Source organism: Octopus sinensis, linkage group LG9 (genome assembly GCF_006345805.1).
Source record: "Octopus sinensis linkage group LG9, ASM634580v1, whole genome shotgun sequence".
Classification (NCBI taxonomy): Eukaryota; Metazoa; Mollusca; class Cephalopoda; order Octopoda; family Octopodidae; genus Octopus; species Octopus sinensis.
This window is the reverse complement of record NC_043005.1, coordinates 23,567,437-23,583,275: the sequence shown is the minus strand read 5'-3', so window position 1 is coordinate 23,583,275 and position 15,839 is coordinate 23,567,437. Positions and strand designations below refer to the sequence as shown.

Genomic DNA, 15,839 nt, shown 5'->3' with positions numbered 1-15,839 from the left:
GCCATTTTGTTTTCCGAGATGATAGAATATGATTTGATCAGACAAAGCTCCCTCTCTGTGTTACACCAAGAAGAAATATTGAACTTAGTACTGTGAATTAGTAAGCATTGCCACTCATGCTCTATCTGAATACTTACAACAGGATAAATTTCACTAAACAAACCCAAGGACTAGGTGGTAGTATTAAGCTGGGTGCTGTGCTAGGTGCACAACTCAATAGATAAAGCAGAAAGATCAACTTACAGCGATGTTGTTGAGAAACCTGTATTCTCGCTGAAGAAGGACCTGAAGAACTCGAGTGGGAGGCAGCAGTGGAAGCCAGAAGTTTGTTATTGACAACCGGTTTATATGTACGATATGGGCCTAAAGCATCCTTGGTGATGGTCCCTGTTCCATGCTTCAACTGCTTGCGACGAACATCTCGTGGAGGTTTTGCAGGTGCTTCTACAAACGCCATCTTAACTGTTCTCTCTAAAAAAATATCAAAGAAACAAAGAAAACAAACTAACCATCAATGAGAAAATATTTTTTGAATCTGAAATATTGAAAGTCTATCAACTTTTGCAGGTTTTTTTTTTATATACTTTTAGCAAGAAATTTAATCAGAAATTTTTTCTTTATGCCTGTTACTGTAGTAATGGATTTCACCTGAAATTATGTGTTAAACTTGATCTGAGGTTTTATTAATCCTCCTTGTATATTTTCAATTAGAGATTTGATCTAAGAATTGGTTATTTCTCTCTTGCTTAAATTTGGCAAGAGGTTTCATCTGAAACTGCATTGCAGTTGTTGTATCATTAATTAATAAGAAAGTTACCAAGATGTTCAAATACACCAATGCAGCTGTTAGACAATCAGATACAAAACATAAGGCTTTCATCTTAATTTTTGATTTTCCCTCATTTCAAATAAAACAGAATTTTAAAAAATGTTATAATATTTCTTGATGCTTTACAGCCATTTTACACCTTATAAACCCAGGTTGGAGACAATTTCTTTTTTCCAGCTGGGAGACCTTTTGATTGTTGACCATCCAACTGTGAAATATGCCAGAGTTGTGTGCCATATATCAAAGTGAACAACACAATGGTTGCAGAAGAGTTATAGTTTGAACTTACAACCATCAGGTCAGAAGTTCATCATTTTAGCCTCACAGTTACTGTTCCTCACCTGCCAAATTTTCAGTTTGAAAGGCTGCAGGGAAAAACATAGATAGGAAGTGAGTTTCTACAAGTAGCTTTTGTGAAGAGAAACTGGTCGGAAGTTTTAGTGCAGATTCTCTATGGTGGGTGTTTTAGAATGGATAAATGAAGAGATAGAATACCACAGAACAAAGCAAGAAGTCAGTGGTTCATATCATGTTACAGCCACTGTGTTGTAGCTATAGTCAAGACATTAAACTGTCAAGTGGCCAAGTCCACCTGGCTACAAATAAGTACAACAAGGAAAAAACTACTCACAGATGTAAGTAGCAATGAATCTTTTCTTAACCTAGAGCACTGAGTTCAAATCTTCCAGGGAATATAAAGAAACCAAAACAGAATTCAGCAATCATTTCAATCTACTTTGTCAATAAATCCAGAATCTGATAACAGAGTGAGGTGAAGGGGACTGATTTGTTTTTAATAGCAAATTCCATCTTGAGCTCATCACACACACACATGTATCCACCATGAGCATTTTTTGATATTCTCACAATATAATCAATCAACATAGCGACTGATACATAGAAAGGGTTAAGGAAAGAGATTGGATACATTATGTGGTTTGAAACAAGAGCAAGATTTTTTAGAGGAGAGGTCACTGAAGTTATAGTACATGAAAGAAGGAAGATACAACATGGTAATGGATAAGAAGTAGTAGTGATGGTGTGTAAAAGATTTTTGCTTTGGATGCAATCCGTAATGTGTGGTAGGCTTAATACTACAACCAATTTCAGTCTTCTATCTTGTCAGTGAATGCTTTTGAGAGTTTGGACGGTAGACCTAATATATCAACCAGCTTAACACCATCACCTAATTTTCATATTCATATAGTAGAAGGGTTCACTCTGTTACAAATAGTCCAATCAAACCTTCACTTCTCCTCCATGCATACATTTATCCTGCAGACATTGTTGCTGATATTATGACCAGCTGCTCTGTACTTTTGAAAACCAGTGGAATATAAAATCCAAAACCTGAAAAACAGGTAAGGACTGGCAACAGAAAAGACATCTAACCATAAAATGCTGTCTCAAATAGTGGCTGTCCAACACATGCTAGCATGGAAAAACTGATATTAAATAAACAAATAAATGAACATTAACCTGACAGAAAAGTCGAGTCAGCCATCAGAAGACACTGAATTTGGGAAATAGGGCATGAAATGGACATTGCACTTTCTCTTCTCATCAACTTATAAAGCAAAGAAAAATCTCAAAGAATTCCAAGTTACTTACCTGGAGTAACCTTGGACATTGAGGCTGAAATACTAGCCTTAACCACTTTGAGTTTCGCTTCGCGCTCATCAAACTTTCTCTGTAAAAACAAAATTACAATAAAATGTCTTAGCTTCCTACAACTAAATCAACTATGAAATAAAGAGTAAGCCTGTCTTTTGTACAAGCAGAAATGTATCTTTGATATATTTGCTTGTTTTGTTTTGTTTGTTTTTTTTTGTTTGGGGGGGGGGAGGTCTGTGTGTGTGTGCATGTGTGTCTGTGTTAGTGTGTGTGTGTTTATGTCTGTGTGCATGTCTGTGTGTCTGTGTGTCTGTATCTTTGTATGTGTGTCTGTGTGTGTGTCTGAGTGTGTGTCTGTGTGTGTTTGTATGTGTGATTGCATGTATGTATCTCTGTGTGTCTGTGTGCATGCATGTGTGTGTGGGTATGTGTGTCTGTATGTGTCTGTGTGTGTTTGTGCATGTGTCTGTGTGTCTGTGTGTATATGTGTGTGTGAGTGTGTCAATTCATGCATGTAATATCATATGAATATTTCTCTCTCTTTCTCTCATGCTCTTACATTCTAATTGCTTCACTTTCTTATAAATCAAAAAAATCCCTAAAATAGAGAGAGGCTCCCTGGGTAAAAATCAATGTTTTTTTTTCATTAATAACATTGATAACATTAATAACATTCTATTATTTGTTTCGCCATCTTGTATGCATGGCTTCCTGTCTGTCATGCATTTTAAATTCCTCCTTTAATTTCAGTGTCATCCCGTTGTTATTCCATCCCCAGAATTCACTACAATATTCTCCCTCTCTCCTATTTATATTATGTTTTAATCGAACCCCGAAGTTTCTAGATGTTCAGTAATTTCTGTCGCAGAAAATTCCCTACGTATTAACTTAAAACCTGTTGTTCCTTGGAGGTGACCCCGCCCTCCCACCCCTCTACCAGAACCGGAAGTTTCTGTTTTCTATCTTTCTTGACCCCCCCCCCCGCACCCCTATGTAGGGTTTATTGTGATCATATAGCGCAAAAACTTTGAAATTTATGCAGGTTGTAGTCTAGAGTCTCAGTATGATATCTGGCAAATGCAAGCTTTCTTTTCAGGTACAGAACACTGCGGCCCCTCATCCAGGGTCTCAGAGGCCACACACCCTCAGGGTAGGCACCCTCAACGTTGGCACATTGAAAGGTAGGTCTGGCGAGATAGTCGAGATGCTTGAACGGAGACGTGTTGATGTATGTTGTATGCAAGAAATAAGGTGGAGAGGAGGATCTGCTAGGGTCCTCACAGGCAAGGGACACAGGTACAAGATTTTCTGGGCAGGGAACACTGACGGGGTTGGTGGCGTGGGTATAATATCGCTGAGAAATGGATAGATAGAGTAATTGAGGTAATCAGAGTAAGTGACAGAATACTTAAGATTAGAATAGTGCTTCATAATAGATTAGCAACCATTATATCGGCCTATGCCCCTCAGCCAGGGCTACCCGATGGACAGAAAGACAGTTTCTATGACACCCTACTGCAGACCACCTCATCGACGAACGACAGGGACCTTCTCTTTGTGGCTGGTGATTTCAATGGGCATGTTGGACGACATGCTGGGGGCTTCCATGGCGTACATGGAGGCTACGGTTATGGTTCCCGCAACGAGGAGGGAACCAGGCTGCTGGAGTTCTGCGATGCGAATAGTCTTATGGTCTGCAACACTAACTTCAGGAAACCAACAAGCCACCTGGTCACCTACCGATCGGGCCGGCATACTAGCCAAATCGACTACATCCTTGCCAGAAAAAGGGAAAGATGGCTGCTTAAAAATGCCAAAACCTTCCCAGGCGAAGAATGCACCCCACAACATAGACTGGTAGTTAGTGACTTTAGGATCAGGACTAAGAGGGCGACTAGAAGACGACCAACATGGAGAAGAAGGGTCTGGAAGCTTAAAGCCCCTGCGAATGGACAGAGATTTAGAGATATGTTACTTGAAGCCTTTGACGAAGTGGAAGGGGGTATAGCTACACATGGGGTAGAAGACAACTGGACGTTTCTGAGGGACAACCTGCTGAAAGCCGCTGACCAGATCTGTGGCTGGTGCAAAGTCCCCTTAAGACCCAAAATAACGTGGTGGTGGAACAATATTGTTGACAGGGCTATTAGACAAAAGAAACAGGCTTGGAAGGCCTGGAAGAACGGTGGTAGCAGGGAAGGGTATCAGACTGCCAGAAGGGAAGCTAGGAGACAGGTCTATCTAGCCAGAGGGGAAGCAGATAAGAGAAAATTGCCAATGTCCTGCGCCGTGAGGATGAAAGACTTGAGGTATTTCGTGTTGCAAGACAGTGTGTGAGAGAGAATCGTGATGTGGTAGGAGAGAAATGTGTTCGCATGGAGGATGGTTCACTTGCGCTAAATGAGGATGCAAAGAGAGAAGCTTGGAGACGCCACTATGAAAGGTTACTGAATGAGGAAAATGAATGGGATAAAGAGAGTCTGCCGAATGTTGACCCTACAGAGGGACCAGCTATCCGAGTTGATAGTTCCGTGGTAGCTAAGGCAATTAGAAGCATGAAGACAGGGAAAGCCCCAGGCCCATCAGGAATTACTGCAGAGATGCTCAAAATATCTGGCAGTGTCGGCTATAACCTAGTCACCCGTATAGTCAACCAGGTGATACACGAAGGAGTCATACCCAATGACTGGTGCAGCAGCATACTAGTCAACTGCTACAAAGGTAAAGGTGATGCCCTAGATACAAATAATTACAGAGGTATCAAGCTGTTGGATCAAGTAATGAAGGTTACGGAGAGGGTCATAGCCCAACTAATTAGAGAGAGAGTTAGTTTAGATGAGATGCAGTTTGGGTTCGTGCCAGGAAAAAGTACCACTGATGCTATATTCCTGGTAAGGCAGCTGCAGGAGAAATACCTAGCAAAGATAAGCCCCTGTACCTGGCTTTCGTTGACATGGAGAAAGCTTTTGATAGGGTCCCCCGATCCTTATCTGGTGGTCAATGAGGAAACTAGGGATAGATGAATGGCTGGTGAGGACTGTGCAAGCCATGTACAGAGATGCCGTAAGTAAGGTTAGGGTTGGCAACATGTACACAGAAGAATTCAAAGTAGAGGTTGGGGTCCACCAGGGTTCAGTACTCAGCCCCCTCCTATTTATCATAGTACTCCAGGCAATTACGGAGGAATTCAAGACAGGCTGTCCCTGGGAGCTCCTCTACGCTGACGACCTTGCTCTTATTGCTGAGTCACTATCAGAACTGGAGGAGAAGTTCCAGGTGTGGAAGGAGGGTTTAGAATCAAGGGGCCTTAGAGTCAACCTAGCTAAAACCAAAGTACTAATAAGTAGAAAGGTAGACAATCCACAAATATCTTCAGGAAGATGGCCCTGCTCGATCTGTAGAAAAGGTGTAGGTAGAAACTCTATAAGATGTACCCAGTGTAAGCTATGGACACATAAGAGGTGCAGCAATGTCAAAGGTAGGCTAACTGGGAAGATAGTTTTTGTATGTGGCAGATGCTCGGGAGCATTAACCTCCGAAAATCTGCAGAAAACAACTTCCGTCACTTTCCAGGGGGAAAAACTAGAAGTAGTTGATAGCTTCCGTTATCTAGGTGACCAAGTCAGTAGTGGGGGTGGGTGCGCTGAAAGTGTAACTGCTAGAATAAGAATAGCCTGGGCAAAGTTTAGGGAGCTCTTACCTCTGCTGGTGACTAAAGGCCTCTCGCTCAGAGTAAAAGGCAGACTGTATGATGCGTGTGTACGAACAGCCATGCTACATGGCAGCGAAACATGGGCTGTGACTGCTGAGGACATGCGTAAGCTCGTGAGGAATGAAGCCAGTATGCTCCGATGGATGTGTAATGTCAGTGTACATACTCGACAGAGCGTTAGCACCTTGAGAGAAAAGTTGTACCTAAGAAGCATCAGTTGTGGTGTGCAAGAGAGACGATTGCGCTGGTATGGTCATGTGGCGAGAATGGATGAAGATAGGTGTGTGAGAAAGTGCCAATCCCTAGCAGTTGAGGGAACCCGTGGAAGAGGTAGACCCAGGAAAACCTGGGACGAGGTGGTGAAGCACGACCTTCGAACTTTAGGCCTCACTGAGGAAATGACCAGAGACCGAGACCTTTGGAAATATTCTGTACGTGAGAAGACCAGGCAGGACAAGTGAGCCCAGCCCACTTATGAATGCCTTTCCTCCCTTGGACACAAAGACCGTTGAGGCAAGCGAAGTCGATATAGAACCTCATCCGACGACAGACACCCATCCCACCCCCCATGCTTGCGAAGACATGTTGGGGCAAGCGAAATCGAAATCGAAATCGAAACCGAATTGAACCAGCCAGGATCCCTGGCCTGGTGGTACGTAAAAAGCACTATCCGACTCGGGGCCGTGGCACGTAAAATACTCCAATGCGACCGTACGACAGGCACCCATGCCAACCCCTTTGCTTGTGAAGACATGTTGGGGCAAGCGAAATCGAAATCGAATTGAACCAGCCAGGATCCCTGGTCTGGTGGTACGTAAAAAGCACTATCCGACTCGTGGCCGTGGCACGTAAAATACTCCAATGCGACCGTACGACAGGCACCCTGCCAACCCCTTTGCTTGTGAAGACATGTTGGGGCAAGCGAAATCGAAATCGAATTGAACCAGCCAGGATCCCTGGTCTGGTGGTAAAAAAAAAGCACTATCCGACTCGTGGCCGATGCCAGCACCGCCTCGACTGGCTTCCGTGCCGGTGGCACATAAAATACACCAATCTGACCGTGGCCGTTGCCAGCCCCGCCTGGCACCTGTGCAGGTGGCACGTAAAAAGCACCCACTACACTCACGGAGTGGTTGGCGTTAGGAAGGGCATCCAGCTGTAGAAACATTGCCAAATTAGACTGGGAGCTGGTGCAGCCTTCTGGCTTCCCAGAACCCCGGTCGAACCGTCCAACCCATGCTAGCATGGAGAACGGACGTTAAACGACGATGATGATGAATGCCCTCAAGAGAGAGAGACAGACAGACAGAGAAAATGACAGAAAGAGAGAGAGAAGTGGGCATGAATGCTACTGAATTCCATTACCATTCTATGACAAATCTCTGAGAGCTAATACTACCTAAGAACAAATCATTCTTACTAAATACATTTCTCTCCAGGATTCCATCTCGTCTGGTTCATAACCACGAAAATCCCGTTGACAATGAATTTTCCATAGTTTGTCTGAGTCTTCAAGGAAATGCTGAAAGTAGAGACATGGAATTATTAGACACATATCTTAATGAATAAAAAGAAATGATGATGATGACAACGAGGACAACACTAGTGGAAGCAGCAGTTTTATGAAAGCATTTGATCACTATTCAGTGTTCTATAAAGAAAAGATTATAAGAATTTAAGACAAATTTAAAAGAATGTTTAAATGGTAGATGGAAACTGTGTGGAAGCTTATCATACGCATATATAGAGTTGCATAATAGTGGTTTTATCTCTAATCTATATATTATATATATAAAGGCGGCGAGCTGGCAGAAACGTTAGCACGCTGGGCGAAATGCGTAGCCATATTTCGTCTGCCGTTACGTTCTGAGTTCAAATTCCGCCAAGGTCAACTTTGCCTTTCATCCTTTCAGGGTCGATAAATTAAGTACCAGTTATGCACTGGAGTGGATGTAATCGACTTAACCCGTTTGTCTGTCCTTGTTTGCCCCCTCTGTGTTTAACCCCTTGTGGGTAGTAAAAAAATATATATATTATATATATATTATATTATATATTATTATATATATATATATATATATATATATATATATATATATTCATGGGAACTGTTGTATGCTGATGATCTTGCTCTTATTGCAGAATCTATAGCAGAATTGGAGAAGAAATTCCAGGTAAGGAAACAAAACCTGGAATCAAAGGGCTTTAAAGTTAACCTAGCAAAGACCAAAGCTTTTGTTAGTAAGAAAGAAGATAAAACTCTTTCCGTCAAGTAAATGGTCCTACTCATTATGTAGGAAAGGAGTTGGAAGAAATTCCATTCACTACACCCAGTGTAAACTATGGATACATAAGAGGTGCAGCAAAATCACAGGTAGATTAACAAATAATATCGTCTTTGTATGTGACAGATGTGCAGGAACAATAAACACTAAGAGCACACAGGACTTAGATTCTCTCAAATGTCCAAGAGGCTCTCTTGAGATTGTATATAGTTTCAGTTACCTAGGTGACCAAATTAGCAATAGTGGCGGATGCTCTGACAGTATTGTTTCTTATTTCTTTACTGCCCACAGGGGGCTACACACAGAGGGGACAAACAAGGACAGACAAACGGATTCAGTTGATTACATCGACCCCAGTGCATAACTGGTACTTATTTAATCGACCCCAAAAGGATGAAAGGCAACCTCGGTGGAATTTGAACTCAGAAAGTAGTGGCAGACAAAATACCGCTAAGTATTTCGTCTGGCGTGCTAACGTTTCTGCCACCTTGCCGACTTCAGTATGTTTCTAGAATTCAGTATTGTTTATGACAGTATTGTTTCTAGAATAAGAATACGGTGGAGGAAGTTCAGAAAGCTATTACCTCTGTTGGCAACAAAAGGACTCTCTCTCAAAGTGAAAGATAGACTGTATGATGCTTGTGTGTGAACATAGTAGTTTGACAAGGGTTCTGAATGCAGAAGACATGCGTAGAGTGGAGAGAAATGAAGGTAGTATGCTCCATTGGATGTGCAACATCAATGTGCATGCACAACAAAGTGCAAATGTATTGAGAGAAAAGCTGGGCATAAGAGGAATCAAATTTAGCATGCAAGAGAGAAGACTACATTGCTTTGGACATGTGATGCATATGAAGGAGGAGAGCTGCATAAAGTAGCACTAATCGCTGAAAGTGGATAGTACTCATGGAAGAAGGACACCCAGGAAAATGTGGGATGAAGTGTTAAGGACCAATCTCAAGATGTTGGGCCTCATGGAGGAAATGACAATGGACCAAGATGTCTGGTAATATGAGATTCTTGAGAAGACCCAACCACATCAGTGAAACTGAGTTCTAGAAACACGGCGTGTCCCACCCACATATAACAAGAAAAGTTCTCACATACCCTACCACAACAAATCAAACTACATCTCTACATCTATTGTTTTCTTCACATTTCCACATCATGCTCTATGCTTACCTCCCACTCCCCAATCCTGTCCTCTTGGCCCTGTGCCACTGTATCATTGCTATCCCCTAGCTCCTGACCAGTGTTTTCCACCCACACACCTTGTCTCACTGCATCATTGATATCTGCTAGCCCCCGACCTGTGAATTCCACGCACACATAACAAAACTTTTCACACATCCTACCCCAACAAACCAATCTACATCTCTATTCTTCTCCACTTTTCCTCCTTCATGCACTATGCCTATCGCTCATTCCCCAATCCTGTCTGCATGGCCTTGTTTCTCTGTATCATTGCTATCCAGTAGCCCCACCACTCTATATATACCCGGGTTTCACCACTCACTGCCCCCCACTCCGCACTCTCTAATCACACTTCTTTCACAATATCCTGTCACTTATATTATGACGTTTGAACCTCAAGGGTATGCCCTGGCACTTGCCACCATCTGTATCCTGCTGTCTCCCACACTCTCTCTCCTTCTCCTGCACTTCCATCAGGTTGGGCAAACATGAATTTCCTTTGCGGCAGCATACCTGTTTTTGTCTTCATTCTTGATCTCTCTCTCTCTGGCCAGGTGACCTTGTACCTCCTCTACAGCAAGACAACTGTTTCTGTCTCTCTCTTACTTCAAATGCCCCCTCCCCTCTCAAAAAGATCTTTGTCTTGCAAGTTACTTGGTGACCCTGTCAGTGCAAGTGCCACTTTAAAAGCATCCAGTCCACACTGTAAAGTGGTTGGCATTTAGAAGGACATCCAGCTGTAAAAAGCTTGCCAAAACTGTCCTTGCCTGTGCCTGTGCCATGTAAAAAACACTAAGTCCAATATGCTGGGTGGATGGGTTATGTTAGGATGGGCACCCGGCTGTAAAAATTCTGCCAAAACAGTCACAGAAGTCTGGTGCAGGCTTCTACCTGGCTGGCTCCTGTCAAACTGTCCCGTCCATGCCAGCATGGAAAGCAGACATTAAATGATGATGACGACGACGACAGTGTGTGAGTGTGTGCATTTGTGTGTCCGCCCTCCCACTGCTTGACAATGACTGTTGGTTTGTTTACATCCTCGTAACATAGCAGTTTCGCAAAACAGACCAATAGAATAATTTCCAGACTGAAAGCATAAGTAGAGGAGATGACTTATTCAACTAAACCCCCTCAAAGAAGTGCCCCAGCATGGCCACAGACCAGTAACTGAAGCATGTAAGAATAAACGCACTTGTATTTTATGCGAACATCATTTCCATTTAATGTTCAGTTAAAAGAGCCAAATATCTCAACACTGAAGCAAGCACTCCAGTAATAGCAGCTAAGTCTCTTTCAGCCTATCCTATCACCATAACAAATGGAAATAAACATTTGTAAACATAATATGGTCGTAGGTATGCTATATCTGAATAAAAAAAACTAGATGGTCACAGCTGGAATGACTTAGATCAGAGCTACACTAGATCACGGTTGACTTGGGGCTAAACAATAACATCAATAACATTAGAATAATGATGGATGTTGATGAAATTCCTAAGGAATTACTGAGGAGGGCAGAGAAGAAGCTGTGTTTACCGGGTTGTAGTCTTCTAAAGTATAAAGCTGAGATACAGTACAGCGCTCCAGAACTGGTTGAAGGATCAGAAATGGTATACCACCAACATATTCAAGACCTGCAATTATAAAAATTAAGTAAGAAATCAAAAATAAAATTAAAACTTTAAAAAATCTCAAACTGGTTTACACTTTCCCAGTTATCAATTATTGGATAATGACCATGCTGGGGCACTGAATTCAAGGAACTTAGTCAATTGTATCAACATCTTTACTTATGTCTGCCTATCAGAATGTTAAATTGTGTATATTTAAGACATAAAGGGACGTAACTTGACACACTAGTTTACACCAGTAAATATAAACAGACGTGGATTCAGACACACTCACACATACAAGTGTGTGTGCATGTGTGTGTGTGTCTGTGTCTGTGTGTGTGTGTGTGCGCGCGTGTGCATGTGTCTCCCTCTCTCTATCTCTCTCTTTCTCTCTCATTATCACATCTGTTTTAACACCAATTTTTCTATACATGCAAGTGCCAGACGGAATTTGTTAAAGCAGATATTCTATGGTTGGATGCTCTTCCTGTCACCAGCCCTCATCTGTTTCCAACGAAGGTAATAATATCTCTCCATGGCTGGACATGTTTTCACAGAAGATTGGAAACACATAACAGTGAAACTCATTTACAACTATCACATGTCTAGTGGAGACACACACACCAATAGAGATTATTATAAAGGAAGTTTAGCTCTTACGTCCATAGGGTTTGGATAACAAGTAGAGTCTTTGTTGCTGGTTCTTTGTTATCTGATTTAAAGAATGTATTTTCATGTATCTCCCTTGTTAAGTAGTTTAGAGCAGTGGTTCTCAACCAGGGTCCATAAAACCCTTGGGATTCATATAAGATTTTGTTGTTAAAATTTATGTGCAACTAGCAGTATCGCCCGGCGTTGCTCGGGTTTGTAAGGGAAATAACTATATAAGCATTTTTAGAGAGTTACTTCCCTTATAGATGCCAATTCGGGCTTTTTTAGCCATTTCTGTTTTGATGTCTTCAAGCCATGAAGTCGTTGTTCTAAAAGAACGCTGGTCTCTTTGACAACGCTTTACAACGTTGATTTCCTTACACTCCCTTCCCCACAGCTTCACGAGGGAGGGAAGAAGGGGGAGAAGCAAACAGGTGCAGGTGTGACCATGGACGCCAACTCCGCCGCCATCGACACACGAAAAATTATGCATTAAAATGGAATAAAAAATGATGTTAAATTATTTTTAAAATCGTAGACTCATCGTAGACGCGCGCTAATACTCTGACGGGCTCGATATGAATCACGACTATAAGATACCCACTTTTGGTTACACTGCACCGCAAAATGTGGGAGTAGTTAGGAATCTAAATCGAAGGGGACAGACACTCACACAACTACAGTTTTATATATATAGATATTTCAACAATCTTTTATATAATTCTTAATAATATTTAATTCTAAAAATATATAATAAGACTTTTTAAACATCAAATAGTTATGAAGGTCCACCCGAAGAAAAAAGGAATCAAATGGGTCCATGGGGAAGAAGATGGTAAGGAATCACTGACTTTGAGCAACTTAGAGTTCATTGTTAAAAGGGGACTTCCATTAACATGACACTGCTAAGGCAGCAAGCTGGCAGAATTGGGTAAAATGCTTAAGCGGTATTTCACCTGTCTTTACATTCTGAATCCAAATCCTGCGAGTGTCAACTTTGCCCTTCATCCTTTATGGGGACTATAAATTAAGTACCAGTGAAACACTGGGGTCAACCTGTCTTTACATTCTGAATTCAAATGCCACCAGAGTCAACTTTGCCTTTCATCCTTTCGGGGTGTATAAATTAAGTACAAGTGAAACACTGGGGTCTATGTAATCGACTGGTCCCCTGCTCCAGAATTTCAGACTTTGTGCCTATAGTAGAAAGGATTAACATGACACTGCTTTTAAGACATTCAGAAAACAAAACAGACAGCAGTAATTGTTGCTATTGACATATTAGGGTATTTAAGGGGGTTCTATATTTCAAAACATAGTTTCTAATTCAGACTGTTTGTTAATAATTCTATATTTAGATTCTTTTAATTTTGTACTCTTAACAGTTTCATTGTTGTTATTATTATTTTGTAGTTGTCGTTTAATCCAAAGTTCTGATGAAACACTAAATCTACTGTTAAAGGCCTTCAATCTATAACCAACTCAAGTGTTTCTTATATGAGATACTACACTGCATCATCAAGTATATCAAGTATATATGCCAGTGCAGCATAACCAGCCTATTTAAGAGCACCCTTCAACCATTGGGCAACAAACTGTGCCTGCGAAGACCTGTTGAGGCAAGTGAAGTCACTGTTGTGGCCGATAACAGTAGCGTCTAATTGATACCCATGCTGGTGGCATGTAAAAAGCACTATTCGAGCGTGGTTGATGCCAGTGTCGCCTGACTGGCACGTAAAAGCACCCACTACACTCTCGGAGTGGTTGGCATTAGGAAGGGCATCCAGCTGTAGAACCTTTGCCAGATCAGATTGGAATCTGGTGCAGCCTTCTGGCTTGCCAGCCCTCAGTCAAACCGTCCAACCCATGCCAGCATGGAAAACGGACGTTAAACGATGATGATGATGATAATGATCTGGCATTATTTAAACCAGCAGGGTTTCATTTGTGGATTAAGTCAAAGAGAAGAATTTTTATAACAAATTATTAATGTGAATGATTCACAGCCATCAGTAGCAGCACTCTCCCTCTCTCTCTGCCTTCCCTTTATCTATGTATCTCTCTCTCTTCATGTGATCTCTTATTCTCTATCTTTCTCTATTGTTACTCCAGAGAAAGAGGGACAAAGAAAAAGAAAATGATTAAGAAAACACTAATGGAAGAGGAAAAACAATTTTAGAAAGTCATTTTCAATATTCTGTTGTGTCTGGGGAGAGTCTTTCTCTTTTGGTACCTTATAATTTAACACACTCACCGGTAAAAATTTCCACTTATTTCTTTTGTATTTTTCTAAAATTTTCACTGCGTCTTGCAACTTTTTCAATAGTTTTGACTCTCAATATTATTTCAGTAAATTATAGCATGTGTAATACTGAGTTAATAAATAACTAAGTCACTATAAGAACTAGAAGAAGTTTTAGGTGTAGAAGTAAGGTCTAGAATCGAAGGGCCTTAGAGTCAACTTAGCAAAAACCAAAGTCTTAATAAGTAGGAAGGCAGACAAACCACAAATGCCTTCAGGTAGATGGCCCTGCTCAATCTGTAGAAAAGGCGTACGTAGAAACTCCATAAGATCATTATCATCATAAGATGTAAGCTATGGACACATAAGAGGTGCAGCAATATCAAAGGAAGACTAACTGGGAAAATAGTTTTTGTGTGTGGCAAATGCTCAGGAGCAATAAACACTGAAAATGTGCAGAAAACAGCTTTTGTCACATTCCAGGGGAAAAAACTACAAGTCGTTGATAGCTTCCATTACCTAGGTGACCAAGTCAGTAGCTGGGGGTGAATGCTCTGAAAGTGTAGATGCTAGAATAAGAATAGCCTGGGTAAAGTTCAGAAGGCTCCTACCTCAGTTAGCAATAAAGGGCTTCTCTTTCAGATTGAAAGGTAGATTGTATGATGCATGTGTGCAAACAGCCATGCTACACGGCAATGAAGCATGGACTGTGACTGCTGAGGACACGCATAAGCTTGAAAGAAATGAAGCCAGTACACTCCGCTGGATGTGTAATGTCAATGTGCATACACGACAGAGTGTAAGCGCCCTGAGAGAAAAGTTGGACATAAGAAGCATCAGATGTGGTGTGCAAGAGAGACAACTGCGCTGGTATGGACGTGTTGCGAATGGATGAGGATAGCTGTGTGAAAAAGTGTCACACCCTCGCAGTAGAACCTGTGAAAGAAGTAGACCCAGGAAGACCTGGGATGAGGTGTTGAAGCATGACCTTCGAACAATGGGCCTCACCAAGGCAATGACAAGTGACCAAGACCTTTGGAGATATACTGTGTTTGAGAAGACCCAGCAAGGCAAGTGAGACCACAACTGTGGCCTATGCCAGTGCAGCATAACCAGCCCATTTAAGAGTACATTTCAATCATTGGGCAATAAACTGTGCTTGCAAAGACCTGTTGAGGCAAGTGAAATTGTTGACGTGGCCAATGATAGTACTGCCTGATTGGCACTCGTGCCAGTGACACGTAAAAAGCAACATTCGAGCGTGATCATTGCCAGTGTCACTTGAGCCTGGCTCCTGTGCCGGTTGCATGTAAAAAACACCATCCGAGCATGGTCGTTGCCAGTGCTGCCTGACTAACTCCTGTGCTGGCAGCAAGTAAAAAGCACCATTTGAGCATGGTTGTTGCCAGTACCACCTGACTAGCCCTCATGCCGGTGGCACGTAAAAAGCACCCACTACACTCTCGGAGTGGTTAATGTTAGGCAGGGCATCCAGCTGTAGAAACTTTGCCAGATCAGATTGGAACCTGGTGCAGCCTTCTGGCTCGCCAGCCCTCAGTCAAACTGTCCAACCTGTGCCAGCATGGAAAGCGGGCGTTAAACGATGATGATGATGAAACTTCTTAGATGGAAAAGTTGAAGGCTGCTGAGAGGGGACTCAAACCCACATCTGCAAACATCTTTGACTTTTTCCATTCAA

The 15,839-nt window shown here is 41.9% G+C and overlaps 1 protein-coding gene across 1 annotated transcript in view; it reads right to left on the bottom strand.

Annotated features, from left to right (window-relative positions):
- The window catches only part of LOC115215696 (transcription elongation factor B polypeptide 3), a 35,774-nt gene that overhangs the window by 3,651 nt on the left and 16,284 nt on the right, over positions 1 to 15,839 (bottom strand). Inside the window, exons 7-10 of the mRNA XM_029784978.2 lie at positions 11,171 to 11,268; positions 7,576 to 7,677; positions 2,441 to 2,519; positions 244 to 471 (exon numbers count right to left, since the gene is read on the bottom strand). Coding sequence (XP_029640838.1) covers positions 244 to 471; positions 2,441 to 2,519; positions 7,576 to 7,677; positions 11,171 to 11,268 — 507 coding nt within the window. The remainder of the gene's footprint in view (positions 1 to 243; positions 472 to 2,440; positions 2,520 to 7,575; positions 7,678 to 11,170; positions 11,269 to 15,839) is intronic.